General features: G+C 34.1%; 1 protein-coding gene across 7 annotated transcripts in view; it reads left to right on the forward strand.

Annotated features, from left to right (window-relative positions):
* Window positions 1–27,398, forward strand: part of LOC126003964 (neurexin-3-beta) — a 1,607,127-nt gene that overhangs the window by 735,000 nt on the left and 844,729 nt on the right. For all 7 annotated transcript variants that reach the window (XM_049770305.1, XM_049770308.1, XM_049770307.1 and 4 more), the window contains one exon: window positions 4,123–4,242. In XM_049770305.1, the coding sequence (XP_049626262.1) occupies window positions 4,123–4,242 (120 nt within the window). The remainder of the gene's footprint in view (window positions 1–4,122; window positions 4,243–27,398) is intronic.

Consider the following 27,398-nt stretch of genomic DNA (forward strand, 5'->3'; position numbering starts at 1 on the left):
TGTGAAAAAAAAATATTGGCATTACAGACAATGACTTGGGTTGGACAATCTAGTATGCCTGGTGTCTAGAGTTGGTCTTATGCCAGAAAACTTCAGGGGTAAGATCTCTTTGTATTTATGCCAAGGCTTTTCCTCTCCATGTCTCCCATATTTCGCTTAGCCTATGCAAACAATTGCCACTCTAACACTGTTTTTGCTGTGCTCCTTTAACTCTTATCCGTGAGAGAGAGAGAGAAAGAGAAATAATAACTTTGTCTTTGTTTTTCCTGAAAAAAAATGTATTATGATCAATTGTAGAGAGAAGAGAGAGAAATAATAACTTTGTCTTTGTTTTTCCTGAAAAAAAAATGCATTGTGATCAATTGTGTCAACTATGTGACATGATTTCTTTCAATAAATTAAAAAAGAAAAGTCAAAAGCAGACTAATAAAAAATCAATAAAAACTGATTTCAGGCCATGAGCTTGCTAGAATTCATATCAATAGAAATATATTATAGAAAATAAATTTTCTTAAGTAATACAGTCTGAAAAAGTATATTTTAAATCAAAATTTAAAAGAATAAGAATGAACCCGCCATTGGAAAATATTCTCAATGATTATTCAGGATACAAGTAGAGCATAGGTCTAGGACAGGACATCAGTAGACAGTGAAATATTTTCCCAAATTCCTTCCAAGTTAAAAGACTGTAGTTGTCTGGGACACCTAGGGGCTCAGGTGCTGCTAAGTCCACAGAATGAGTTCCATTGTTAGCTTCTAGAATACGGATGCAGCCAGGCTTGAATAGCAGAAGTGAGGCTGGAGAAGAGGAATAACCCTGAGATCTCAGCTTGAAAAGGAGGAGGGAGTTTAGTATTGGATCCTTGTCTTGATTGAATCTGTTCTTGTTCTTAGATGATCACAGTGTTATTAGTTTTTAAGAGTTATCTGTTTTGGCATAGGATCCACTCCCAAATATAGTGGATTTTGGAAAGTGTCTCTCATTTTCTCCACATTCAACTCCTGACAACTTTTGACTAATGGGACAAACTACTCACTTTGCAGAGCACACATTAATAGATTTTGGAAGTATGAGCTCCTATTAGCTCAACATATTCTGTAATACTTTCTCTGCATCTGATACAGCCAATGAATCCTTCGGGATGAACTAAAAGTTATATTATATGATGATTTCTTACAGAAGGCTGCTTTCAGCCTTTTGGAAATAGTGTGTGTATGAACTAAAAGCTATATTATATGATGATTTCTTACAGAAGGTTGCTTTCAGTCTTTTTGGAAATAGTGTGGGGAGTGACAAAAACAATTTGAGAATTATTATATAAGCAGAAAGGACTGGAATGTAATGCAGTATTGACTTGAATACTATATGCAATAATACCATGCCACTAAAAGGACAAGAATTTCTTGAAATGCTTGGAAATATATAATATGAGAAAAAGCATTTGATTTGATCCTTAAGCAATGTTTAAATTTTTCTAGTTAAATGGGAGGGAAATGATATAGCATGATTTTTTGTTTTCAGATTGAAGCAATATGCAAAGAATTAGCACATTTTCCTGAAGTTTTGCTGTTAGGCTGCCTTTCAAGAGAAATATGTTTCTGATTTGGGGGGCACAATTGTATTACTAGCCCATTGTCTGGAGAAAACAGTTTGGTCAAGGAGCCCTGTGGACATCTTAGAGGCCTTTATCCTTTGAAAGAAGCTGTCCTGATTTGCCATTGTTAATGAAACTTGGACTTCAATGCTCAAGTTTAAGACCCACTGAGCACATGACCATGTACCTCCTATCATCTCCACATGGGGGAACCCCATAGCTTATAGGAGCCGCAGAAACCCAGCAGTAGTGCTGCTCCCCTAGTGTTTGTAATTGTCTTGAACTTTCTTATGTCATATCCTAATAGCTTCTTATTGAGTGTGATGGTCTGTGCTGCTTCCACCCTTCATGCATAAATGCAAATGCTTTGCCACCCGGAAGACAGACTTTGTAGTCAGATCTCTCTATGGAACATGCAGCCTTAGGACCCGGTATGCTTACCTTTCAAATTTCTGCAGCTATGTGAGGCTCAGTTTGGAAATCGCAAAATAGGCACTTACTACAATGGAAATATATTTATTTTGTCAGTGCTTTTAAATATCAAGTGATACTAAATTAAAGGCATGAAAGGGCTTACCTCCTTTGCCTCGGGCTTTTGGGGAAATGTAGGGTCTTATGCTAAATATTAATATATTTCTTGTTAGAAAAATACGAAAGCATGGTTTTATCTTTAATCTAAGCTAAAGGCAGTGTATGAAAGGATAAATAAATACATAAATAGTTTTTAAAAAGAGACCTCAGATGACTGGAGAGATCTTTTAATTCTATTTTTTAAATTTAACTTTTCTGTTATGAAAAATAAATTTAATTTTATTTTAAGGATAGATTTAATGGTAACCTATCAGACAGGGATAACCAGCTTTTTAAATGGTACACTCATTGCCTCAAAAAATTTTGAGAATCCTCCATGTTAGGTATATTAAGTAGTAGATTCGTATATGTGTACTTCTTTATCACTTGTGCATAAAGCACAGACAGGAATATAGAAGAATTTAATTAAAACACTATTTTTCCTATATCTTAAATACTTCCCTTTTCTTTTGCTTTCATGAGTGTTTGAGAACAGAGTTCTCTTATCCTATAGCAGCAATGTGTACAATGAAATGCTGGAGCTCAAGTTTTAGTCAAGTTTAATTTCCTGGATGCTTGAGAAAATATGTTTTTTTGTATTTTCGTGCACCCAGATCTCTAATTTAGTAGGTCTTTCGGGGAGGGAAAACCAGTACTTCGTTTTTCTACCCAGTTTTCTTAGTGATGCTAGTATAAGAATCATGGGCACTGGGACTGGAGAGATAGCACAGCAGTAGGGTGTTTGCCTTTCAAGTAGCTGACCCAGGATGGACCTGGGTTTGATCCCTGGCATCTCATATGGTCCACCAAGCCAGGAGCAATCATTTCTGAGCACCTAGCCAAGAGTTACTCCTGAGTGGCACTGGGTATGGCCCAAACCTCCCCGCCAAAAAAAAAATCACAGGAACTTTGAGAATCAGTTTAAAAACATTTAAAAACATGAGCTCAGGAGCTGGAGCAATAGGGCAGCATGTCACATACTTGCCTTTAATGTTGCCTACCTGTGCTAGATCCAAAGCATCACATATGATCCCCTAAATCTCACCAGATATAATCCTTGAATACAAAATCAGAAGTAAACCCTGAGCACTGCTAATGTGGTCTACAAACAGAGACAGACAGACAGACAGACAGACGAGAGAGAAATTAAGCTAAGATTTCTTTCTCCCTTAGTTGCATATCAAAATTTTTATTTACCAAACATTTGAGTTTTGATAAATTATGTTCGTTACCTCTTTGAGCTTGTTTTCTAAATCTGTAGGATGGGGAGAAGTTATAAATACGTTATATTACTCATCTCTTAAAGTCACTGGAGAACTTACTGAATTGTCATACTCAAATCTTAGTTTTTAGAATTTATAAGCTACAAATACCAATTTATAAGCTATAAATACCAATTTATTCTTTACTACATGCACTATACTCTCTTCCCACATGTGCCTCCCTTGCTTCCTCTTTGTTTTTATCCTCCTCCTCATGCCAAACATATATTAAATGTTACAGAGTGGACTTATGGGTTTTCAATGTTATATTTTAGTGTCATAAAATTCTCTAGGAATCTCTCTGATATAATTTATGTGAATCAGGGGGATGCCGTTTATCATGATACTTTTAGAAAGATCATGCTCCAATTGAGAATTCTTTACAGTTGAATGGAAGAGATAAAGTCCCTTTGTCTAATCTGCCAAACAAAAAATAAAAAAAGAGAGAACAGTGTGTTCAGCCCTCTCCCTTCTGTTGTGTAACTGTTGATAGTCTGTGGCTAAGTGTGTATATCTGTTGTCATTTGTATACAACTGAATTCTTATTGCATGATCTAAAATTGACATTTTTGGTGGTGGTGTCTTTGATTGTTTTGAGGCATGAACATAGTGAATTCAAGTGATTTCTATGAATTTGATTGTCTTTAACATTTCTCCTTCATCTCTTTTTCCTTTCCCTGCTTATGCATGTCTAGGACCAAGCACCACCTGCCAGGAAGATTCCTGTGCTAACCAAGGAGTCTGCATGCAGCAGTGGGAAGGCTTCACATGTGACTGTTCCATGACCTCATATTCTGGGAACCAGTGTAATGATCGTGAGTACAACTTTTCAGACCTAAGCTTTTTTCAGAGTTAAGGGATTCAGAGATAACTTACAAGACACTGTGAGGAAGTGAAGGTCTTCTGAAAGATTCATAAGCATTTCTGTTATTCAGGAACTTGGAAAGTGATATACTAGTGTTTTTATGGAAAAGAAAGATGTTGCTTAAGAATACTTTGTTTTTTCTTTTATTTATACTTTTTAATTATGTTCGATTATTTATGATGGAAGAACAATTTTTAGGCAAAATGATTTGTTTTAAGAATTTTACTTTACCATTATTTGAATCATTTGAATAGTAATTTGATACATTCCCATTTGTAGTGACTAATATTTAGAAGCTATTTAAAAAATGCAACCATTTTTCCAAAAATTAGGAGAATTTCTAAGGCATTCCAAATGATAAAAAGCTTCAGAGTTTATAGTTATTTTTTTCTAAATAAATATGCTTTATTATAGGATCCTTCCCGTATAAAGATCTCCTCTGCTATGGATGCTTGTTAAAGAAGTTTCCTCATATTTAATATATGTGTTATACTTATAAAACTATATATTAATAGATACAGATAGATAGAGCCAGTTTGTTATATGTTTTATTTTCTGTGTATATGCATCTACATTGATTCATCTTGGGAAAGAGCTAATGATTGAGCCAATGACTAGAGATCACATTTAGATCTGGTAGCTGACTTAGCCTAGGAAATTGAATTTTAAAGATCTATTTAACCCTGATGGTGGAGTCTTCAGTTCTATAAAAATCTATAGCCTATTTTCAATGGTCCATATTGTGCAAAATTATTTTCTTAATTGTTTTACTTTTAATTATAAAAAATTCTTGAAACTTGCTTACCCAATTCAGACAGATTTGTTTAAAAAGTACTTAATGGACCTTGATAAACTTTGATTTTTTTTTCTTTTCCTTTTCTTTTTAATAAGGGAATGTTTGCGATTTAATTTAGTTAAATAGATAGTTTTTATTGGTTTTTTGGGCCACATCTGGTAGTACACATGGGTTATTCCTGGCTCTGCATTCAAAAGTCACTCCTGGCAGGTTTGGGGGATCATATGGGATGCTATGGGATAGAACATGGATTCGTCCTGTGTCAGCCACATGTAAGGCAAATGGCCTACCCCTGTCTTATCACTCCTGCCCAAACTTTGATTTCCTAAATGCAGCCTATTTGACCTTTTTGGTAGGAGTTTGTTTCACAGTTTGAACTCAGTCCTTTTAGTTTCTTAGTTTGTAAAAGAGATGCATCTTAGTTGGATAAATAGTAAACTGATGTAGTCCTCTCACATGGGAACAGCTATCAATGATAGTAGCATCTACATAACATCTATGTGATTTTATTTGATTCCTTATTTCTCACTTTTTTCTATGTGCAGTTGTTATTTGTGGTTCTTTGCACTTTTTTCTTCACTTTTTTTGTCTTATATGGTCTATTAGTCTCTTAGAACCAACTAAGTGAAAAATAGTGGTAGTCTGGCAATGTAGAGAGAAATCTCTAATACTTTTGATCTAAATATATGCATATGGTTCTATATCTAAAACATAGGTAACATATTCTCCACAGAAAATTTTAGCACAAGATTGCTATCTCCCATTATTTTGTATTGCTGAAAGTCATATTGCTATGCTTATTATTTGGAACTATTCTTTGCTGAAACAAGCTTTAGATGCATTTGGACACCTGGGGGATTGTGCTGCACTCTTTTTTTTAACCCCCAACATAACTTATTTGCATAAGGCAACGTTTCCTCTCCAAATGATGGAAAATATTTCTTTATCCTCACAAGTTTATTCCAAATCCCACATACAAACTACACCCAGTAGGCAATAGTCAGGAGCTGGCAACAAGGACAGGCAGAAAGGTAAGTCATTCTAGCTGCTGTGAATGTGTGCAAACCTCAGAAAGGTAAGGTGTCTTTCACTCATTGACATATTTCTTTTTGCCCCTCAAGTCAGGCACTGTTGTCTGCTACAACAGTACTTTCTAGATTTCTGTAATGACTTGTGTTTTATATAATAAAGTACTGGACTGCTCTTGCGAAAGGTCAACATTCTTTTATAGCAGCAGCTTCAAGATCTTAAAAATTGTTTCTAAGAAATCCAGACTTAGATTAATTGATTTGGGTTTTACTAAGTAAATGATCCCATGTAATATGTATTTGTAGATAACCTCTGTTTCCAAATCACTGGAAAAAAACCATCATTTCCAGTTCTCATTTAGAGGGTAGAGTAAAATATCTGTGATTGAATAAACATGTGAAAATATGACTGAGTCTATTTTAATTGCATATTGTGATGGATGTTTAGTTTCAGTACATAAAGTACCCATAAAATTTAAATACAAACTTTAAAAAAAATTCTGCCATTCATATAAAAAGTGGATGGTTTAAAATGTTATGCTATTCCTGTAGCAAATGTTTGACCTACCAAATATTAGGAAGGGATTTTCTACTTTAAAGGTAGCCTCAGAGCAAATTTGCTTTAGATAGTAAATCTATATTTACTGCTCTATATTACAGCTAATTATTTTCTTCTTTTTATTTTCTGTTTTATTTTATTTTTTATACTTTTTATTTAAATCGCCATGAGATACAGAATTACAAAGCTATTTATGACTGAATTTCAGTCATGCATTTTTAATACCTTTCACCAGTGTACATTTCCCACCACCAATGCCCCCATTTTCCCTCCTGCCCTGTGCCCTGCCCTCTCCCCTGCCTGTCTCTGTGACAGACATTTTTATTCTTTTTCCCTCTCCTTTTTTCTTTTTAGACACTTATTTTAAATATTTTTACAGAAGAAGTATCATGAAAATCGATTTATTTTCTTTCAGCACCCTGTTCTTGTCCAGAGGGATTATTCCTCATTATTTCCAATATGCTTTTGATTTACTACCTCGGAAATATATGAAAGTTAAGTTAACCTACATTACATTCTTCTTAAATTTTTTAAAAAAATATTTATTTTTGTCATTTGGGGCCATTCCTAGCAGTGCTCAGGATTTAATCCTGGATTTGTACTCAGGGATGACTCCTGGATGAACCAAAGGGGTCCCAAGGTCAGTTGCATGCAAAAAAAGCATCTTACTCACTCCATTTTTGATCCAACCCAGTCTACCTGAAATGCCATGTGCTTATTTAGATTAACTAACCCTGATAACTTAGTTTGCATCAAAATTGAGTGTTGATGCTCAGTGGCATCATTAGACTTGAGCAAGATCAATGATTTATTCTTAGATTTTTAAATTTTAGTATAGTGTAGGAAACATGGTTCCAATAGTATTAATGTTTATTATATTAATGTTCAATGTTAATCTCTTGCTTTTTATTAATTATTATTGATAAATGCCATAAAAAGAAGAAGGGTGAAGAAAGAGGGATGTAGAAAAAGCAGAACTTGAGTTTAAAATTCAAGAGGTCAAACACAGTTAACAATTTCTTTGGTAGCTTGCATCCTCTAGGCCACCTGACTTTAATCTAAAAATTAGTGCTAAGTATTATACAAAGAGTTGATCAAGAAAATTTGAGTTTAATCCAATTCTTGAGATTACTATATTTATCAGAATTATTATAATAAGTGTTATTTCTTTTAAAAGTTTCCATAAGAACATATAAATTGGTTAATGATTCAATATAATATTAAAATAATTTTATGCGGAAGAGTTTTGGCCTTTCTGATTTTCTAAGGTTTGATCTTGTATGAATTGAGATAAAAACTTTTCAAATGATTCACTGCATACCTAAAATATAAAAGTATTCAGTACAGAAATGACTAGATTTGGGGAGATTAGTTCATCATGTGTAGAAAATTATATCTGGGCATGATTTTCTAATTTCTCAAGAAAAGCATGTATTTAGAGTCTTTTTTTATTTCTCTGAGTATTGTTACTTCTATAATTCATGATATTATTTTACTACCTGTGGTTACTTGACATTTTTTAGATGTCTTAGATGTTTTTAGATGTTTTAGATATGTTTTCCATCAGTAGGCTACACTTAAACTTTTATTTGTATGTATTGCTATATTTAGATATTCTGGAAATTGAACCCAGGATCTACACATATGAGGAAAATTATTCTCTGGCCAGATTATTCTGATTTGTTTGTTTCATTATTTTAAGGTCACACCCAGAGTTGTTCAGGGTTTATTCTTAACTCCGTTCTGGGGTCACACCAACTGGTGATAATTATTTTTTAATCAGGGCTGTAAAAATACACCTATGAAAATTATCTTATTTGGGATGATTAATCCAAAGTGAGATGGTTTTCACTACTTTATCCTTCTGTGTGTTTGAGAGAGGGAGAGAAAATAATAGGTTAACCATAGCAATGAGTACATTTCAGGTTTACTCTTATGAAGATAGCATCAGATGTCTCCTATGTACTCTCTTTAGTTGATTGCTTAGATAAGAGTAAACTTTGTATTGGTTAGAAAATTTTAATGTTCTATTTGGAATATCAAGTGTGAATAATTTATTAATGTCATCGTTATAAGATGTGACCTGCCAGCACTTTGTGTAATGGTAAAATCAGAATAGGTTTTCTTCAAGTGCCAGGTAGAGCCAGGTTGAAACTTCAACAGACTTAATAATCCCAGTAGAAGTTTTAGTTCATGTAGAGTCTCATAAAAGAGCATGAATTAAGTTTTTCAAGTTCTGAAAAATTTGAAACAGAAGGGGTAAACATCTCATCAGATATGTTCTACCAGATGCCAACTCATTTTCACAATGGCATGATTGCATTTAGGAACCACAATAAATAAATAAATAAATAAATAAATAAATAAATAAATAAATAAATAAAACTTTACAATGCTTCTTCAGGGGAATATATATGTACACATATAGATTCATGTTCTTTCTTTATATGTGTGTATAAACAGATAGATGTTAGATTTGAACTGACGTATTATCAAATCAGGATCAAGTGTTGGAAAATATCAGTATATTTTCACCACTGTGTTATTTGAAGAATTAAGGATCATTTTGCCTCTATCATATGAAATTCCACTTAGACTATCAGCTTGCTGGTACTGTTCACCTTGCTGGGGCTCTTCACCTTTCAATATCCTGTAAAAATTTTTTGCAAAATTCAGCTAACTTATACATCTAAGAGTTGTTATTTTGTTGACTTTTAAAATACCAATTTTAAATCCTCTTACACCAGAAGTTAACCTTTGAGTAAGCTCATGGTAATTGTTATGACTTATTTATAATTCTGAGATCTTTATTGCTTTTGAGTCCTGGAGAAGTGGATGTGGCACACGAGTTCTTAATAGTCATCAAACTCCGGGTGTGGAAATTAAGTGCTTGTAATTACTTTATGGGATAAAGTGTTGGTAGCATGTGCAGGTCCTCAATTCACCCTCAGCTCTCAGCTACCTGTGTTACAGGACTAGTCAGACATTGTGGGCTACTTGTTGGAGAAATTGCTTGGTTCACACCAGCATGGAATAATAGATGTTCTTTGCTTGCAACAAATCAATAGCGAGCAGCTGTGGATCATGCAGACGGTGGAGTGTGAAGCGCCTTTTCAGACAGTTTTCTACTGGAGAGACTGTTAAGCTTCACGGTTGACTATTGATTGGCCCGTTGCTTTTTTATTTATTGTGTGGGCTTATTTATTTTTTAATGTAGGTTGGTGTATTGATTAAAACTGTTAAAAAACACATTTACCATTCAGGCTTTAGAGAAATAAGCAATATATGTATTAGTCGGCAAACAAGAGGATAGAATGTACCTGTTAATCCTGTCTCTTAGGTCCATATAAATATCCTAAAATTGTTATAAACTTGTGTTGTTATTTGTATAGTAATGAATCCCAAGGATATTTGCCTACAATATATTCTTCATTTTAATGATATGTTTAACTTTCCCTCTGCCCGTACAGAAAATAAGCTATATATTTTAAAAGTTCACTATGAAGATAACTGTTTGCTATTTCAAATACAGTTTACTATTTAGTCATTCAGTCATTCACCAGGCATTCCTTATTTTCAGATATGTTCACAAATAAAATACAGTTATATTCTCAAAGACAGTACAGCCTATTGGGAGAATATATAGATGAAAATGCTTCAATAGAAATAGCAATAGTGCTGAGATATAAAGTAGAATAACATCAGCTGTCCCTGGGGAAGACATACTGTCCAGGAAAGTGGTTGATACTAGTAAAGTTTTTATTGACAATGAATCTTGAAACTTTGTGAGTAATTCCTAAGTAAGTATTATATAAAGTTAAGGTAGGAAGAGACAACACTCCAGTAAGCAGAGAGAAATATGATTTAGTTACTGTCAATGTTCGGTCTATTTACTTTCATTCTTTATCTGAAGAAATCAGTGAATAGGTCGATTTCCTTGCATATTGTTGATCTCAGTTTGATTTCCAGTACTTGATCTAAGTTTGATCCCAAATGGTACACTGGGCAGGAATAAGCAGAGCAAATACTAAACCCTAAGCGTCTCTGGGTAACGCAAATTAAATAGTGATTTGCCTCAACACAAATTAAATAGTGATTTGCTTTACTGCGTTTCACTTTGTATAATATACATTTTTAAGATTAAAAATGTTCCTAAAGTTTCTTATTTACCATAACAGAAATGCATATTCTGGGACTTGGTTCATGTGGGAAAAAATGTCTTACTTTGCATTTTATCACTACCTGTTGGATGCTATGAATAATGGGGTCTAAACTTAAAAATAATTCTATCTCTCTGGCCACCTGAATAATTATTTTTAAGAAATTAGAGCGCCTGGAAAGATATTTACAGTGGATATTACATGCAGCTGACCCAGCTTTGAATCTTTAGCACTCTTTATGGTAGTCCCCTGAACATAGTCAGGAGTGATCCTGAGTGAAGACCCACATGTAAGCCTTACCACTTATGCCCCCCCTAAAAAAACTTTTGTAACTGAATCATTGTTTTATATCACCCTGGCCATTAAGAAAAAAATTTAATAAATTAATTTGATATTTTTTTTGTTTTTTGGGGCCACACAGAGTGACACTCAGGGGCTACTCCTGGTTATGTGTTCAGAAATTGCTCCTGGCTTGGGGGACCATATGGGATACTGGGGGATCAAACTGCAGTCCATCCTAACTAGCACGGGCAAGACAGAGACCTTACCACTTGCTCCACTGCTCTGGCTACAAATTGTAAAAGATGTTATAGCACAGTCGTTAAGTAATTCTAGGATCAAAATTCTTTCAAGGCCAATCCTAATTGAATATTGTAAAGTTGAGCTAAAAATGACCTCTTGAGACTTTCATAGAACTAAAGAGTGTTATAGGCACCTAAAAACTAGGAGTAGGGATTGTTTATTATGACTAATTGTATTGACATTTTTCAAGACCTATTACATTCCCCAGAATTTGTTAGGACCTTTATAAATATGTCAGCTCCTTAATCATCCCAAATCTCTGACAAAATACTATGATATATTTGCCCTAATTTTGATAATTAGAAAACTGTGGTCACACAGTTAGAAAGATGGTGAGTAAAGATTTGAATTTAATTTGAGTTTTCATGAAACTCAAGATTATGCAAAACCTCTTTCCTTAGTCATTATCTAAGTATTGTTACTTAGTTATTAGGAAAAAAAAAGATCCAAAGAAGGTGATAATGAGTAAGTTTACTAAAGGTAATGCCTAAAATGATTTCATTGCATATTTTTATGTGCCATATATATTCAATGAAGCTAACAAAATCAGAGAATGGCATTCCATCTAGGGTTTTTTTCTTTCTTTCTTTTTGTTTTTGGGTTTTTTTTTTTGGGTCACACCTAGAGGCACTTAGGAGATACTCCTGGCTCTGTGTTTAGAAATTGCTCCTGGCTCTGGGAACCATTTGGGATGCCAGGGATCGAACCAGCATCTGTCCTGGGTCAGCTGCATGCATGACAAATGCTCTACCACTGAGCTACCACTCTGGTCCCATCTGGCAGGGGTTTCAAACTCGCGGCCCACGGGCCACAAACGGCCCTCCGTACAACATTTTGTGGCCCTACACTAGAGGAATCTTTTTTGTGTTTTGTTTTGTTTTAGTTGTTTGGGTCACACACCCCAATGTTCAAGGCTTACTACTGACTTTGCACTCAAGGATCACCCCGACTTTGCCTCCTACGGCCCCCACATAAATTGAGTTTGAGACCCCTGATAGGGTTTTCTGAGGATGAAAGTGTGTATGCTTATTGGTAACATTTTCACAGATGTAAGTTTTCTTATATTGCTAAACAGTTTCTTATAATAAACTAAGAAGAGATGATTATGTACCTCAAATTTATTCTACAGCTGATAGTTAATGCATGTGCAATATTAGACAGTTTCAGTTAGAGCCAGGATAGTTTGTAACTTATATTTCCATGAACCCCTGTGAAGATGAACTGGGACTCACACTCAGGTAAAACTTTGACTTTTAGAAATCACAGTTAACACTTGGTCCTATGGTCAAGGAGAGATAATCTCCACAAATAACATTTCTGTAGCTTGTCAGGGATTATGAGTTGTTGGAATTTGTGCCCTCAGTAATTTTATTTCCACCATATCCAGCATGTTATATTTGTCAACCATTTTATGACTTACTTTTAATTATAGCTCATTTATTTTTGGTGTGCTTGGCTAGTTACTTATTTATAGTGATGGCAATAATCCACTGGGAGCTTATTGGTTCACAGGAGATAATTTTATATTACCTTGTTAGTCACATACAGGTACAAACTTAATGCGTTTTTCAATATATGCTTGTAATTGCCTACATATATTTTCATCTACATTTATTTGCTTTTATATCAAAGGTAAAGAATATAAACTACTTTATCTTCTCTTGTAAAATAGAACTATTAGATACAATTTGTCTGCCTTCACTTATTTTCCCACTTAAATATTTTCTTTGTGTGGGGTCATTTTATGATCAAATTTAATTTTATGTTGAATACAGATCTTATGAAAATTGTGACAAGTGTTTATAGTGACATAATCAACACCCCACCTTGTATCCTATCTTATCAGACCTTCTTTCCAAGGATGCTGTGGGTTGAATTTGTATCAACACACATGAGCTTTTCCTGGTCTTGAATATATGTAAGTGGACTCATACTGTATGAGATTTCCATTTCTTTCAACTCCATGAAGTATATTTAAAGGGCAGCGCAACCACTGTGTATCCTAGCTGATTTTCTCTCTTTTGTTGCAAAGCTCCAGTTACTCACATAAAGGAGTTTGATGGATTTCATCCCAGGTACCTCTCTCTGCCCTATGGGCAGAAATTATTTCAAGGCAGTAAACTGGACAATCTTGGACTCATCCCTATTGTCTTCTCCCTTCCAACAATCACTCTCTTTACTTGATCTACAGTGTCTTTCAAATTACTTCTAAGTTTTTGTCTTTTGCTTGGTTGTCCCAAGTCTATTTTAGATCTAAATTTATTACTGTGTATAACTTGGAAGTAGACATCAACCTGTTTTTGATTTTACCTGACTTCACTTTTATGTCTTAATATGGACGGAGGTATAGAGAAAGGAGCAGAGGGTGAAAGAGAATAAGAACAAGATGAAGAATGTTCTGTGCTTTACACAGCGACTATTCCTGGGGCCTGAGAACAATGGGTAGGGTATTTGCCTAGTAAGTGACTGACCCAGATTTAATCCCCAGCACCAAATATGATTTCCTGAGCCTGCCAGAAGTGATCTCTGAGTACAGAGCTGGGAGTAATCCCTGAGCACAGCCAGACGTGTCCATAAAACAAAGAAAGTTAAATTACAATCTCTCCAGATGATTTGAGGCTTTGCATTAATCCTTGAACAGCTCTTATGGTGTCTAATATTCAAGGATCTGTTTTATACTTTTTCCCCTCGGGAGATGGAGTAGTCCTTAAAGTACAGTTTTATGACTCCTGTAGTCAAAGAACTTTCTGCAGCCAAAGAGGTTGCACAAAGCTAATTAAATGCCTGCAAATGTGTCTCTATCTAGTGTTTCTCCATCTGCATTTTTGTTGTTAGTCTGCACTGCTTTTTCCCTCTAGTTTCTCTGATAACATTGGATTAAGCTCAGTGGGTGAAGGGACTGATTTGGTTTATGCAGCTACCATTCTTGTTTTCTTACCCTGGAATTATGGTTTGTTTCCCACCTGCCTTTATCCTGTGGATCTTTGCCTGCCTAATCTGTCTCTTTTTCAAATTAAATTAAGATGTGTTTTCAAACAAACACACACAAAAATGGGTAAGATCCTGTGGCTTTTTGTTCATTCACTACTCTTATCATGATCTTTAGACATTGTTGAAAATTTATTATTTTGAGCCATTTCTATAAAAAATTAAAAGCTCTTGTATTATTGAGGCATTTATTTTAAGTAAAATGTGATCCTTAAAATGATATAGTCTCATTCTTGAAAATATATAAAACTCCAAGGTAATGGACACCAATGTAAATGTGTCTATAATTTGCTTTATCTTGCTTCAAGATGTCTATGACTAAAATTAGTAATTTCCTCACATATATTTGTTTAATTAATGATAAGACTTGCATATTTCCAAAGATGGAACAATTCTAAGGTTTTTCTCTGAAATGAGAATCATTTCTACCAGGATGAGAATTTTATGTCAGAAGCAAGACTTTTAGGTATACAGAAATTAAAATGAGCATAATAATAATACTATTTACTCTTCAGTTAAAATGGGAAATATCAATATCGTTGTGTATATCATATCTTTTCTCTCATCTGTATCCTTTCTGGCAAATAACTCCACAGTTTCTGAGCGATTGTATACAGATACACACAAATAAATGGATTTATAGTTGATTATAGAGAAAGAGAAAAGAGCCTTATGATGTGGGGAAGGGGTTACATGAGTCCTACCTTTTGGCTCTTGCTTCCACTTTCTTATAGAACATATTGAAGTTGCAATGATTTATACTCTAGAGACAGTAAAATGCTTCTACTAAAACATCATTCATCAATTTATGCTGAACTTTGTGAATATGTGTAAAGCACCTGCATGTATGGCATTCTGAAAATGGTCAATCACAAGACTTCTTGAATGTTATATATTCCTGGGTTGCTTGCAATGACTCCCAATTGTTTTGGTAGGGAACAATTGTATTTGACTTTGGGTACAATGCCCAGGTTCAGTGATTCAATGGGTATTTATTTTAAGTCTGCCGTCTAGTCTCTATACACAAAAGTATGCCTTTATGTGTATATCATAAATATATTGATGTGTCTATTACAAATTTCCATGCTGTTGCTATAAAATAATTTTTCTCTCCAAATGCCTGCTCTGTGTTTTACAAAGTCATATATGAACTTTTAGTGGCATTTCAGCTAACTGGCAAGTTGTATATCTCTATAATTACAAAGGTGATGTGTCAGCCTGTGCCACAGATCATCTATCTATCTGCCTTTGAGGATACTGCAGGATATTAGGTAGAAAGTTTCTTTAGTTCATAGGAGGACTCAATATTTGGGGTGTAATTATATCTGTGAAAAATGATTTAGCCAAGGAGATAGCATCTGAGATTTATTTATCCTTAAGAAAAATCTTTCTCCTCTGTCTACTTAAAATTCCCACATGCTAACTCCATGCTGATATTAAAGTGTATAATCTACTTATAGCTTACATCATCACCCTAGCACCAGATGCCTTTGGAAAAGGGAAGTTTTAGACACATATCACCACACATGCTCTTTCTCCACTCCCTCCAACCCTTGAAAAGTCTTGAGCCAGAAAGTCCATTGAAAAGAAAATATTAAAAACAAGTGCATTTATCCAAACAAATTCTCAGTGTTGGTATAAGCTGTATTCCAATCTTCACAATAAACCACATGTGTTTGCAACATCTAACTTATTTAATTTGCATGTGGATTAATTTAGCATATTTTCCTATTATATAAAGTTTAATGAACAATAAACACAGCTATAACCAAATCTCACAGCTATTTCCCAGTGTGGGGTATCATTTTACATTTAGTTCTATTTGGTTTCCTAGGTAATATTTGACTGTGGCTATATTTTCCTGAAGCTGCAAGTCTTATCACATGGCATTTTGGGGGATGGGTGAGTGGCAAATTCTTCAAACATAGAGCAAAGCAGAAAGAGAAGTGACTGTGGGAACTCTGCTGAGTTCATAGTAACATAAACCATCTGGACAACACAGCATATGTTAAAAATGATTCTCCCGTGGGGAGGAAGTGACAGTACAATGGGCACTGCATTTTGCCTTGCATGCTGTTGACTCCAATTAGATCCCATATGGTTCTTTGAGCAGAACAGGATGATTTTTGAGTGTAGAGCCAGGAGTAACAGCTAAGTACCAGGGTTGTAAACAACAACAAAAACAACACCCAAAAAAAACAAAAAATAAATTAAAAAAATGATTAGCTTTGCTACTTATCCTGACAGTCAAGGATTTCTATTGCTAGTTTCTTTTCTTTTTGAAGTCAATGCAATGTAGACCAATTTTAGAATAATCTCAAATTCTTCTTTGTCTTATCACTTCTCTTCTTATGAACCTTTTATGACCCCTTCATGAAAAAAATCCACACTTCATGTACATGAAATTTAATAGTTTTTGTTCTCTCTTGAATTCCTCTTGTTTCCATATTCATGGCTTACAAATGACCTCAATAAGGTCAGTGTTCCTACAGTCCTCTCATATGATCATTTTATGATCATTTTATCTCCCTTGCCCTTGCAGCTTTAATTTGTCTTTCTGGAAGTCTTCCATCCTCTTGATCTGGCTTTTAAAATCCTATGCACACTTTAGGATTCAGTCAGTCTTAGTCCTATATCTCAGAACTTTCTCTGGCTATGTTTGCCCATATTGCTCCCTTCCACAAAATTCTAGCTGCCTTTATATTTGGATTATATCTTAGCATAAAAATAGGTATTTGTATAGACTTTAGAGTAACATAGCTTAGTTGTTTCCTTAGTAGGTCCAGGTTTTTTTTTTTATTTTGGGGCCACACCTAGCAGTGTTTAGGTGTTACTCCTGGCCTTGTACTTTGAAAACAAGTCTGGCAAGCTTGCATGTCCATATGGTATGCCAAGATCAAATGAGGGTCTGCTGCATGCAAGGCAAATACCCTATTCACTATGCTATCACTCCAGCCCCAGTAGATACTTTTTAATAGTTAATGAAATTCATTTTTGTAATTTGTAGTTTTCAAAAGTCTCATCATTGTTGTTAAAAGGAATAGAATAGTGAAACCAAAACAGAAATATTTGATTTTTTTTTTTCAAGACTTTTTCCGTTAGTTGTTTTAACTTGAAAATAAAACCTCAGGCAGGGGAAGGATGAAAAGGCTGGAACATGTGTTTTGTAGAGAATATTTTGGGCTTGATACCTGGTACCATATAGAACCTCATACAATGATGAGAATGACTCTAATCACTGGATTTGGATATAGCCCCCAAACAAACAAATAAAAAGAAAATAAAACAAAAAAAGAGAGAGAAAAGAAACCACCTATTAGAGAAAATTAGTTTAAAAGTATAAAACAAGTGGACTTTAAAATAAATTGATAGTCATTTTTACTGTATGTTCATACTTTTTGATACAGACTCAACTTGCCTATATTGTGGTGACTGGACTAGAGAATAATTATGTCCAGCATGAGGTTAAGTTGATTTGTTACTGTAATCACATTATTTAATGAATCTATATATTCTGGTTATAGATTTAATAATATTCCTAATTTGTATTGGTGTTAGTCAGCCCAATACCAATGCAGATTTTGGAAGACCTAGTTTCCACTTTTCTTATAAACATCATTAAAAATAATTAAAAAACAATATTTACCAGACTTCAAATAATGCAATGAAGAACTCTAGTACCTTCCATAATTTCATGTCTTCTTTTAGTGCCTTTCCTGGATTAACTGATCAGTGCATCCTCTTGTTTATATTACCTTGGAAACAAAGGTATAATTTTTGTTAAGCCTCTGTTATTCACAAATGCTTCAATATATATATTGCAATTCCTTAATATAAATCATCTTTAAATCTATAAGTTTTTCTTGTCAGGAGAGTTCCTGAGTGGAGAGTCAGGAATAAATCTTAAGTATAGTTAGGTGTCCTCCTTCTCTAAATTTTATTTTTAAAAATCTAATCACTAATAGCAACAAACTTTTACTATTTTTAATAGATCAGCCATATGTAGTGATGATCATAGACTTTAACTGTAAACACAAGATTGTGTACTCAAAATTTCAGAGCCAAACTCTTTATCGTTTTCTTTGAGAAAGGAACAGGGGACCATGGAGTTTCTGGTTTATTATCTGAACAGTTTAATTAGCTAATTATTGCCTGCCATGGGAAGACGGCTACAGATTGATCTCCAGTGGAGTTTAACTGAAGAAGAAACTGTGTGTTCGTAACATTTCCACATATCCATTACCCAGGGGTCCCCTATAATGTGCACAGCTGCTGAACCCTAGGATATTAGACCCAAATCTCAATCATGGTGATATCAATAATCAATTCCAATGAACAGAAAACTTCTAGGAAGCTGATATACCTGATAAAAAGGAATCTGATGTTTATGGCTGCCCAATGTGTAGGTGGAGGGTTGGTGGAGAGGGAATCTGAAAGAATTTTGAATACTAGGGAAAACCAGCCACTTCTGAAAATTTTGCACTTTCCTATTCTAATTGTTTATGAGAACAAGATTTTTAAAAATTTGATTAGATATTTTTTTAGAATTCTTTCCATCAGTTGTTTTGTATACATGTGACTGTGTACTTGAAAGTTCATGCTCTACTCTAGTGGTTCTCAAGGGGACCACATGTACTGCATGTATGTAAACCATAGAGCTCAGCCCATTTAACTATATCTCTGACCCTAGTAGAAATTAAATTATATTTAATTTTTAAAGTGTTCTGATGGGAAAATATTATCCTTTGTGTTCAACTTTAATATAAGAAAGTGTGATTTATTTACTTTCAGCATTAATATAAATGTTTTCATATAAATAGTATGTATTTTGATAGCAAGTATTTGATACTAAATATATAGAGACCACAGATGAATAATTGCCATCAAGTAGGAATGATATGTTAATATGTATGTATATATTTTAAATATGCATTGCTTATAATATGTGTATATTTCTTTATTGAATGGCTTCAATTTCTCCATTAAAATCTGGATCTACCATATTGATAAAACATCTTTATGTTTTCTCTCAGAGATCGATAATTCTCTTCCTCTATATCTCTATTTTTATTCCTGTAACTGAAGTACAGTTCATAATTATTGTTCCAAGTTTTACCTATTTCTTTATTTGTTTTTTTCTTTACTGGCCATACCTGTGAGTGCTCAAGACTTACTCCAGATTCTGTGCTCAGGAATTACTTTGGGCAGGCATGGAGGACCATATGAGATTCCGGAGATCAAACCCATGTCTACTGCATACAAGACAAATACCCTCCCTGCTGTGCTATCACCTTGGCCCCTAGTTTTATCTGTTGTTGTTGTTTTTTTTTATGCTGTGCTCTGGTCATCATCAGGTATATACATTCTAAACTGAATACCTTGTTCATAGCTTTCATTTTACTTCATTCTTTGTATTATCCTAGGTGACTTTCTTTTTGTATGGGTAATGACTTCTTTCAAATTCCTGACCATCTATCAAAGAGAATCTCCTTTGCTATTTACTAGTTTTGAAGATTTCCCCCTCTCTCCTATTTTTGCTACCTCATGATTCTACCCTGTAATGTCTTAGTCACTTACTCCCTCTTTTTTTGTTTGTTTTTTGAGCCACATCAGTGTTGCTCAAGGGTTACTCCTGGCTATGCACTCAGAAACCACTCCTGGCTTAGAGGACCAGTTGGGATGTCGGGGCATTGAACCGAGGTCCATCCTAGGCTAGCACGTGCAAGGCAGGAGCCTTACTGCTTGTGCCACCGCTCTGGTCCCAACTTCCCTCCTTTAACCTTCTGGAGTTCAGAGTCTGTCTATGCAGGTGTTCCTACTAACAGTTCTTGTCTCAGGACCTAGAAAAACACTGGTTGAATTTCTTGTCATTCTCTCTGCATCCTACCTCATTACCTTAGGTCAAGAGCAGGTCAAATTTGCTAATTTATCATTGCACATCCATAACCTCTTAGTTTAATAGGCATCTCAATGTGTGTGTGTGTGTGTGTGTGTGTGTGTGTGTGTGTGTGTGTGTGAACCCAAGCCTTGGCTTTATATACTGCTTATTTTCTTTCTTAATTTCTAGTTAGGATACTCTTATAGAAGGTACAGGCATTTTTTTAATAAAAGCTTTTATGTTTAAATATCCCAAATCTATCTGATATGATAATTAAGACTTCTTTCCAGGACTTTTCTAGAAATATTTATTCTGAAGGTCATGCTTTCTAGTATTTACTTTCATTAATCTAAGGACTTGCAGAAAATTCTCTTCTTTGAATTAGTCCCCAAACTTCCCTTCTCTATGTCTCTATATTGGCCTATTTTCCTTTCTACATGGCCAGTTGGTCCATTACTAAGTGGAATTTATGTTTGCATATATGCTTTTTTTATTTTTGGCTTTTGAATTATACCCTGCAGTATTCAGGGGTTACTCCTGGCTCTGCAGTCAGAGATTACTCTTGACTGGCTTGTAAGAACCATACAGGATGCCGGGGATCAAACTTGGCTAGACTGCAGGCCAGGTAAATCTTTAACCTGCTGTCCTATTGCTCCTGCCCCTGTATGACATGTTTTAATATGGATGCTTTTTTTTATGCCTCAGACCAGGACTGTATAATTGTTTTCTTTTGTACATCACTTTATATAATATTAGTATGGAAACATATTGGCTTTATCACTTTTTCTTTTCACTAAATAAGTTTTTTGACTATCATATAAGTGCAACGCATTCTGATTCACTCTGTGAGATATGTAGAATAGATACAAATACTTTCTTAGTATTTCAGTGCTCAGTGCCTTACATGGAACCTGACATATTAAAGGTGTATAGTGTATTTGATATCTGACTATCTATCTGAATAAAATATCAGATAACAATTAAAGGTGATAATAATAAATAAAAACTTTCTTGTGAATATATAATATATATTTATATATTATATAATATAAATAAATAAAATATATAATATATAATATATATAATAAACTACTGGAGTTATTTTTACAAGTTGCAAAGCTCTGGGGCTATAGCAATAGCTTAGTGGGTGGGGCTCTTTTTTTTCTTGAGGCCAACCTTGGTTCATTTTTGGTACCCTTTAGGGCCCCATAAATACAGTGATTCCTGAATGCAGAGTCAAGATTAAGTCCTGAGCATTGCTTGATGTGTCACAAACAAAAAAAAAAAGCAAAAAAAACAAAAACAAAGCACACAAAACAAAAAATAAAACAAGTTACAGCCTTGAATTTATAAAATATATTAATTTATTAGTCAATTTATTAATTAATAATTTAAAGTCAATATAAAAAGATTCAAAAGAAAGTATTTTATATACAAATAAATATAGTAAAATAAGTCTTGACTACTAGATCTCATGCCAGTGACTAAGTATTATCTGAGCAGGACTTTATCTACTATCTGCCTTACTAGTTTTGTAATTGTCTTTATACTTATTGCTAGAACTAATCTAAAGGAACATGAACTAGAGAAAATGGTGATAGGTTGTAAAGATGCCCATTGGGCATTTTTATACAATCTCCTCTTTTCTTGGTAACTAATTCTGTAGTCAGCTTTTAAAGGTTTATTTTCATTGTCCAATGGATAAGAATGAAATTCTGGATACTGGGAATGGTTATGGTGTGACAATACAATTTATAAATATTTGTGTTGTAGCAGCATATATAAACAAGCACATATTTACACTCTTGTAAATTAATGTCGCATCAATAAAATTAAATGTAAACTAAAGATCTTTTTTCTCAATTTATCAATGTAAGCAGGATGCCTATTTGAGGAAGTTTATGCATAGTTGGAAAAACAACTGTTTTCTTGATATAAAAATTACTATGCCATACCCTAAAAAATTAGAAAGAACACAATGTGTTGTCTTTGCAAGAAAATAATTTTGTTCTTACAGATAATTATTTGAGTATTTTTCTATACCACATAGAAAAACCTTCCTAAAAACATTTAAAAATATTTAAATGTTTTAACAATCTTTTTTTCTTGTGAAATATAATTTACTCATTTTATTTTTATAGTCCCTTTTTTATCTTAGCTCAGTGTTACCTAGAAATAATGTAATGAGCAAGGCCGAGGTTATTGGGAAAGTCAAGGATTGCCTAAGGAGTTAGAGATTTGATTGACATAGAAAGAGTATTCAAGTGGTGAGAGGTAACTTGATGAGATCCTGATTACCATGGTCTTGTCCATATAATTATGGACAAGAGAGGTGAATTAGAAAATATCCCTTTTCAGAGTATGAGGGGGGTATGTTGAAAGAAGATAGTAGCATTGTTGAAAGTGTAAACTCCACTGTTTAGTCTTCACCAATAGATAACTGGCCTCCAGTGGTGTCTGGTAAATAAGTACAATGATAAATTGGAGGAGAATAAGTGAAAATAAGAAAATCTTTAGGAGATTCTTTCTATACATAGAATATTGATCAAAAACATTAAAGAGTATTGACAGTGAAAATTTTAGAGGTAGACATCAGTTTGAAAACTAGAGTACACTACACGGGAGAATGCAAACCTCTAGTATGCCATGAATTGTGAAGTGAAAATCTTGGAATAAATTATTCCATTGACAGATAATTTTATAAGATTTGATCATTGACATTGCATAATTAGATAATAATTGCCAAATAATGTCATGTAATAATTGCTATAATTGTCCTTTTTGCTTTGTTTTTGATTTATAGGGAAATATATTTTTTCTTTTTGATTTTTGGATCATACCCAGCAATGCTTAGTGATTGTTTACTCCTGACTTTTCACTCAGGGTTTACTCCTGGCAGTATCCAGGAGACTGAATGAGAGGCCAGGACTCAAACCAGGGTCGTCTGCATGAAAGGCAAGCATCCTACCCAATGTATTATCATGAGGTCCCAATATATTGATAAATACTTAAGTTAAAAATACACTCCTATGAAAATTTCCTCATTCCTCAAACTAAATAGCTACTTAGACACGTCCTATAAAAAAACACTGTAAGATTGGCTTTATGATATGACTTCCAGTAAAATGATCTGTTATGTCTCTTCTGATTAAATTACAATCAATTTTTGTTTCATTTTGTTTTGGTTTTGGGGCCACACCCTGTGAGCTCAGGGGTTACTCCAGGCTATAATCTCAGAAATCGCTCCTGGCTTGGGGGACCATATGGGATGCTGAGGGATTGAACCGATGTCCATCCTAGATTAGCGCAGGCAAAGCAGACGCCTTACGACTTACACACCGCTCTGTCCCCTAAATTACAATCTTAATATCCAGGACTAGATTTATTCCAAGATTCCAAGTTTGTTTTGTCCCATAAATTTTTTAATTATACCCCTCTGCCTAAATAATAGGTTTCTCTCTTATATATAATAGGTTTCTCTCTCATAGAAATATATATTAGAGGATAGTACAAGGGGGTAGGGCACTTGATTAGTCTGCTGACTGTGTTTAATCTCTAGCAACCCATATGGTTGCCCAACTCCTGCCAGGAGTGATCTTTGAGCACAGAGTTTGGAGGAAGGCCTGGGACACTGCCAGGTATGGTACAGAAAAAAAAAACAAAAAACAAAAAAAAACTATTAGAGACTTCTGTCTCTTCTTCCTACCAAGTTCTCACCCATGCTTCCTACTCTTAAGCTGAAATGCTTGAAGCATTCAAAACTGTTACTTCCTGTCTAAATTTGAATTATGTATCCTTTTTTTCTATTTAAAAATGACAAAATCTGAACAATAGAGTCTTTATATCACTCTGCTAGGACAGGAAAATCTTGATATCTTTAAAAAATATTATCCAAAGTTGTACTTTCAAAAAATGTATGTGTAAAAATGTTTATAATGAAAGAACATCAATTCTTTAGGTTTCCATTTTCTTTCTTTCTTTCTTAAGTAATTTGGTGTGAGGTTTGTGAACTGATAGTATTAAAAAGAGTCCGAAAAGTTTGGTAGAGTATGACCTTCAGCCTTATTACATAACTGAAATTTTTATCTGAAAAAATAAGCCCTAAAATTCTTCTCTCCCCCTCCCAAGGACAACAGAAAACAAAATAAATGCGTTGATGATAGGATTAAGTGAGAAAAACTGATAAATCACGGTCATATACCCCCACTGAGAAAAAGGGGGTGAGGTCAGCTACTATTTGCCTCTGTCTTAATCCTATAATTTTCTGGTTCCTTGGCTTAGAAAGTTTAGGTTCTGTCAAGTGGCTAAAGCAGGACAGCCCAAGGTTACTCTGATTCTCTATGATTTCATTTTAACATTTGGAAAATAAACCCAACCACTGCTACAGACATTGTTTAGAGAGTACAGACAAAAGGATTATTAAGTACTGGGGGAAGAACCTAAATATATAGATTCTTTCTCTTCAAGAAATTAGAAAAATTATCCCTAAGTATCAATACCTTGCCACCTAAAACCAATAGGGAAAACAATAGGATGTGATTTTCTTAAGAGTCTGATTTAATTCTAAAATTATGGAAAACTTCCAGCATGCAAAATTTGCAAAAATTCTTAAATACCACTGTACCCAGCATGCTTCTTAACAAGTGTTTTTGCCACATTTGTTAAAGACTGTAATTTCTCATATAATTTCAAAAAGATTTTAGTATATTATTAACTGTTGAAAGGATGTAAATTATATTTATAAGTGTTAATTTGTGTAAAGTATGAGTCATAAAGTGAATATCCCTTTACATGTCATCTATGATGATAGGTTTCTTTAATTTTAAAAATTATTTAAAATAATTATGACCAGTTTTTCAGTTTAATCCTCTTTGCCTTCCCAAAATAGTCTACAAATATAGTCTACAAAATGAAATTCCTGGGGTTTATGTTCATATGACAACATTGAATCTGAGAATTCATATTGCCTAGCAAGTTAGATGACATGAATAAGAAAGTTTTTAAGGAAAATTTGAAGATCTAAGTATTGGCTTATATTCTTCATAAGACTGAGGAAAACATATCAAGATTTGGCAAGGTATCTTTCTTAGTGATAATGGGTTTTAGACTCACATAGAGCAAAAAATCCAGAAAAAAATAGCTTTTCCTATGCAGATTAGGATCAAAACTAGTCAAGGAAATATATAGAAGTGCAAGATCAATCCTTTTGGTTATCTTTACTAAAAACTGAAGAGTCAGCCAGGAATCATTCATTTACTGTGGTTGCTGGGGTTTGGAGTTAACGCTGATACTCCTTATTCCTATGTATAATTAAACCCAGATTTGGGGGTTTTAGGAAGAAAATCTTTTTCTCAAAAGGTTTTAAAGAATATGCTTTAGAAGGAGTAACTCAGTCTCCAGAGTAAGGATTATCTATCTTAATCAAAGGGGAGTTTTTCATATCATCCATCTTCAATGTTAATAATGATAAAATATTCTGTTATTGCTTCCCTCCCCCTATTTTCCCTACTGCAATGACTCAAATTGATCTTACAAAACAAAAAGGTGGTTACGTATTTTAAAAATCACACATACATAGAATTATTTGGTTTTTGCTGTCCTTTTTTGTCCTCCATAAATAATTTTTGCAGGCAGGTGGCCAGTTCAACCATTTGTCTCTGTGTTATTAATGTGGATAGAAGTTTTAGGCCCTGTGCCTGGCAGTTAAATGAAGGTGTCTTTTGCAAGGGAATGGTATAAACCAGTTAAAATATGATACTAAAGTGCTTTGTATTATTTCTTTTACTTTGAAAAATATGGATATTCATTATTCAATTTAATATGACAGGGTAGATTCTTGAGAAACTAGATTCATGTCTATAAATAAAAAGATCTATTCTCAATATTGGATCATTTAAAGTGAAATAAATTCAGAATTTATATTAAATTTTAACATATTAATTAGACTCATTTAAGTGTTTTATTTTAGTTTGTTGTCTTAGATAACTAAATTGGTTAAAGATAGTCTAGCAATCCAATTATGGAAAATAAAATTTAGGAATTGCTTTGGCTGTATGTATAAGTTGAGTGTTGGAATATCTTTCTATCTTACTTTAGATTGGCTTTGTGCCAATCATTGGACCAATCAACTACCCACTCAATCAATCATCCACTATTTGAATTATATCTGTATATCACATATGGGTGAAGGGAGGGTTCATATGGGTAGAACTCATCCTCAATTTATGACAAAATCATAGGAATACAGGTTTACTCTTAAGAATCATATAGTGTTCCCCAGGCAGGAGGGTATCTGTATCATAGTAAATTTTTTTTGTTTTTCTTTTATGTTGGTTTGGTTTGGTTTGGGTGTCATACCCTGCTGTGTTCAGGGGTTACTCCTGCCCACACTCAAAAATCCCACCAGTGCAGGCTTTGGGGACATATAGGATGCCTAGGATTGAACCGGTCAAGAGCATGCAAGGCAAATGCTCATACCCTTCTTAGTGAAGTTAGTTATGAATTTAATTTTTCGTCATTGAAACAATGTGCTAGAATTTTAAATACTTTCCAAAGTAACATGTTAGAACGTTTAAAGATAAATGTGGATGTTTCCTAATTTTATAGGTGTTATGTTTAATATTGCTTAAATTTATAACAGCCTCTCAAGTAGATAATATCATCACTTCCACAAGCAAATACTGTTGTTACCTTCACTTCTAAAGTGAAAAACACCTGAGATATGAAAGCAGAGCTGTCTGGCCTATAAAGCACAAAGCAAGGGAAGAGGAAACAGGGATCAGGAACTATGCTCATCTGGTGGGAGTTCAGGCTTTCTGCCATATTGTCTTTCCATATGCTGTGGCACAAAATAGAATTGTGATCTTCCCACCTACCCAGAGCGGGAGCAGACAGAGTCCGGAGAAGGTATAGACAGCCAGCAGTCGTGGCAACACTGGTTGCTATAAGAGGATAACTTGGCAATCAGCATTACTCACAGATGGTGTGAGGCCCACGCATCTCTATTTACGTAGAAGCCCTGAGTGTTTGTGTTAACATGTTTGGGAGATAATAAAAGAAGTTGTTGTTTGTTCTTTCTTTATAAGTCTGAAATTAATTTTTAGCATAAGTTTAAG

Source organism: Suncus etruscus, chromosome 3 (assembly GCF_024139225.1).
Source record: "Suncus etruscus isolate mSunEtr1 chromosome 3, mSunEtr1.pri.cur, whole genome shotgun sequence".
Lineage (NCBI taxonomy): Eukaryota > Metazoa > Chordata > Mammalia > Eulipotyphla > Soricidae > Suncus > Suncus etruscus.